Source organism: Octopus bimaculoides, chromosome 30, assembly GCF_001194135.2.
Source record: "Octopus bimaculoides isolate UCB-OBI-ISO-001 chromosome 30, ASM119413v2, whole genome shotgun sequence".
Lineage (NCBI taxonomy): Eukaryota > Metazoa > Mollusca > Cephalopoda > Octopoda > Octopodidae > Octopus > Octopus bimaculoides.
The window spans coordinates 2615524-2618288 of record NC_069010.1 but is presented as its reverse complement, the minus strand read 5'-3'; the positions used below and the strand labels follow the sequence as shown (position 1 = coordinate 2618288).

At 40.9% G+C, this 2765-nt stretch overlaps 1 protein-coding gene across 1 annotated transcript in view; it reads right to left on the bottom strand.

Moving 5' to 3' along the window:
* LOC106878594 (centromere protein J) overlaps nt 1-2765 on the bottom strand; it is a 23261-nt gene that overhangs the window by 9149 nt on the left and 11347 nt on the right. Inside the window, exons 6-8 of the mRNA XM_014927850.2 lie at nt 2563-2674; nt 1925-2135; nt 277-475 (exon numbers count right to left, since the gene is read on the bottom strand). Coding sequence (XP_014783336.1) covers nt 277-475; nt 1925-2135; nt 2563-2674 — 522 coding nt within the window. The remainder of the gene's footprint in view (nt 1-276; nt 476-1924; nt 2136-2562; nt 2675-2765) is intronic.

Sequence of the window (2765 nt, the reverse complement as noted above, 5' to 3'; positions counted from 1 at the left end):
GGGCCATTGCACCTCCACGGTGAAAGAGTACAGCAGGGTTTGCCACCACCCCCTACCGGAGTCTCGTGGAGCTTTTAGGTGTTTTCTCTCAATAAACACTCACGATGCCCGGTCTGGGAATTGAAACCACGATCCTATGACCGTGAGTCCGCTGCCCTAACCACTAGGCCATTGCACCTCCACACACACATACATATATATATATATGTGTGTGTGTGTGTGAACACACAGATACACACAACATTATTTTGGTCAAAAAAAAAAAATGAATCTCACCTTCCCATCTGGGTGTTGCATCTTTTCTAGAACATTCCCCTTAACAATCCCAGGATGCTTCAGTGAAATCTTCTTTGTCTTGTTCTTGTTGCCGCTGTCATTCTTCTTCTTGTTCTTGGTCTTCTCTTCTTCTCTTTCAACTTCCTCTTCATGCAACAAATGGTTTCTGTTGAAGTCCATTTTTGAAGTAACACTCAAACTATATAAGAACCAAAAAAAAAAAAAAGACATTTTTTAATCTTTTATTTATATCAGTTTTGGGACAGTGACCAAACTGGGATACCATCTTGAAGGGTTTTAATCAGATAAATTGAGCCCCAGCGCTTAATTTCTTTTGAGCTCGGTACTTATTCTATCAGACTCTTTTGCTGAACTACTAAGTTATGCAGATGTAAACAAACCAACACTGGGTGTCATGCAGTGGTGGGACACACATACACAAACACATACACTTACATATACAGGGTGTCCCAAAAGTCACTGATGGGTTTCAATTTTTAATAACTTCCTTAACGTTACAAATGAATGCATGAAATTTTGATACAATATAAAGGACATAATGGAAATTAATATGCACAAGTCAAATTTTGCAACACCACTATATCACATCTGAAAAATGACATCACTTAAATGGCAGCCATTTTCGGCTTTGCACACCTGTGCTCTTTCCAAAACTTGCACCATAACACCCTCAAGAGTTTTGGGCCCCACTTCTCTGTTTTCTCTACTGATGTTCTCCTTCAGTTGCACCAGGGTCTCTGGTTTGTTGATGTAAACCCTCTCTTTCAGGTATCCCCACAAATAAAAATCTGTGCTAGTCAAGTCTGATGAAAATGAAGACCAGTTGACATTGCTGTAGCAGGAGATTATTCTCCCGCCAATGCACTTCCGTAGCAACTATATTGCTTCTCTTGTGGTATGAGCAGTTGCCCCATCTTGCTGGAACCATGTGTGAGGTCTACTTTAAAGAATTGTAGTGAATAATAATGTATTCCTTCTTCTTGACACTAATCTCTTCAATTTTACATACATATATATACATGAATACATATATATACATAAATATGTACACACATATACATACGCATGTACATACATAAATATTATATATATATATACACATACATAACTCTTGAGCCTGGCAAATGATGCACATTCTATTGCATAAGGCACAACTGCGCTAGCTGCCACAAGGAACTGGTGCCACAGTATGAACTCTTTTGACATGCCTCTTCATACATACACACACACACAAACACATCCTAGACTATTTGTGACCCACTGGGAGTATTCTTTCATTCATATGGTTTGGGTCTGCAGTTGAAGACCTTCTGCCCAAGGTGCTATGTGGTGAGACAAAACGCAAGACCACATGGTAGGGAAGCAAGCTTGGTTACCACACTGCTACATGTGTACTGAGAGTTTTTTGTTGTTGTTTTGCTTTCTCTATAATTTCTAAAATGACAGAAGTCATAAACAAGCAACTACAACTACATAAGATCTACAACAACTTACTACCACCACAACTTGAACTACTACCAACTTAACTACTACCACTACAATTACCACTACTACTAGAATAACTACCACCACTACTACTACAAAATGCTGGTGAAAATGAAATGGGAGCAGAAAAGTCAGCCCTTACTCTTGGGGTGCTGCTGAAGTAACATTCGGTCGCCTTGGTAACGCCTCTGAGGAGGAACGCGGTGCTTTATTGGATGATGCTTCATTGGCTTGCTGCTGCTGCTGCTGCTGTGAGTGGTGTTGGTGCTGGTTCAATCCTGGCTGCTGTCTCCGTCTTCTGGAGTGAGGGTCATTTTTCGACGATGACGGCAATGTTCCATTTCTGACAACCTCTGGAGGAGGAGAAGGAGGAAGGTGAGTGAGAGTGAGAGGAACATAAGAGGGATGGTAGGGGTGGTAGTAGAGTAGTGGTTATGCAGCAGTGGTGGATGTCGGGGGTGTAGTGTGGGTGGTGAAGGTAGTGGTAGTGGTGTGTTCATGCTGGTAGTGTAGAGATGGTGATGGTGGTGTTATGTGGTAGTCATGTGATGACATAGGTGATGATGATGATGATGGTGATAGTGATGATGATGATGATGATAATGTTGATGATGATAGTGGTGGTAGAGGTTTGTGATGGAGGTGGTGGTGATGATGATGACGATGTTGACACAAGTGATTGCGCCGGCAGGTAGAGAAGAAAAACAGCGAGAAAGAAAAACAAAAAGGGTGACAAGAAGAAGAAGAAAGTAAGAAGGAGAAATGTGTGACGCAACATACCCACGTGCTCCAGCATGGCCTCGTCTTCTGTTTGGGAATCATATGAAGAATTTAGAGTTGAAAGGCTAAGACTTGGTGTATGAGAAAGTGGTGGAATGGACTTCTTCTTTGCCTGAAGATAGAAAAGCAAGAAATACACAAATACAAGTAGTATAGTTTGCATGAAGCATTGTCTGACACATACATATATATATATATATATA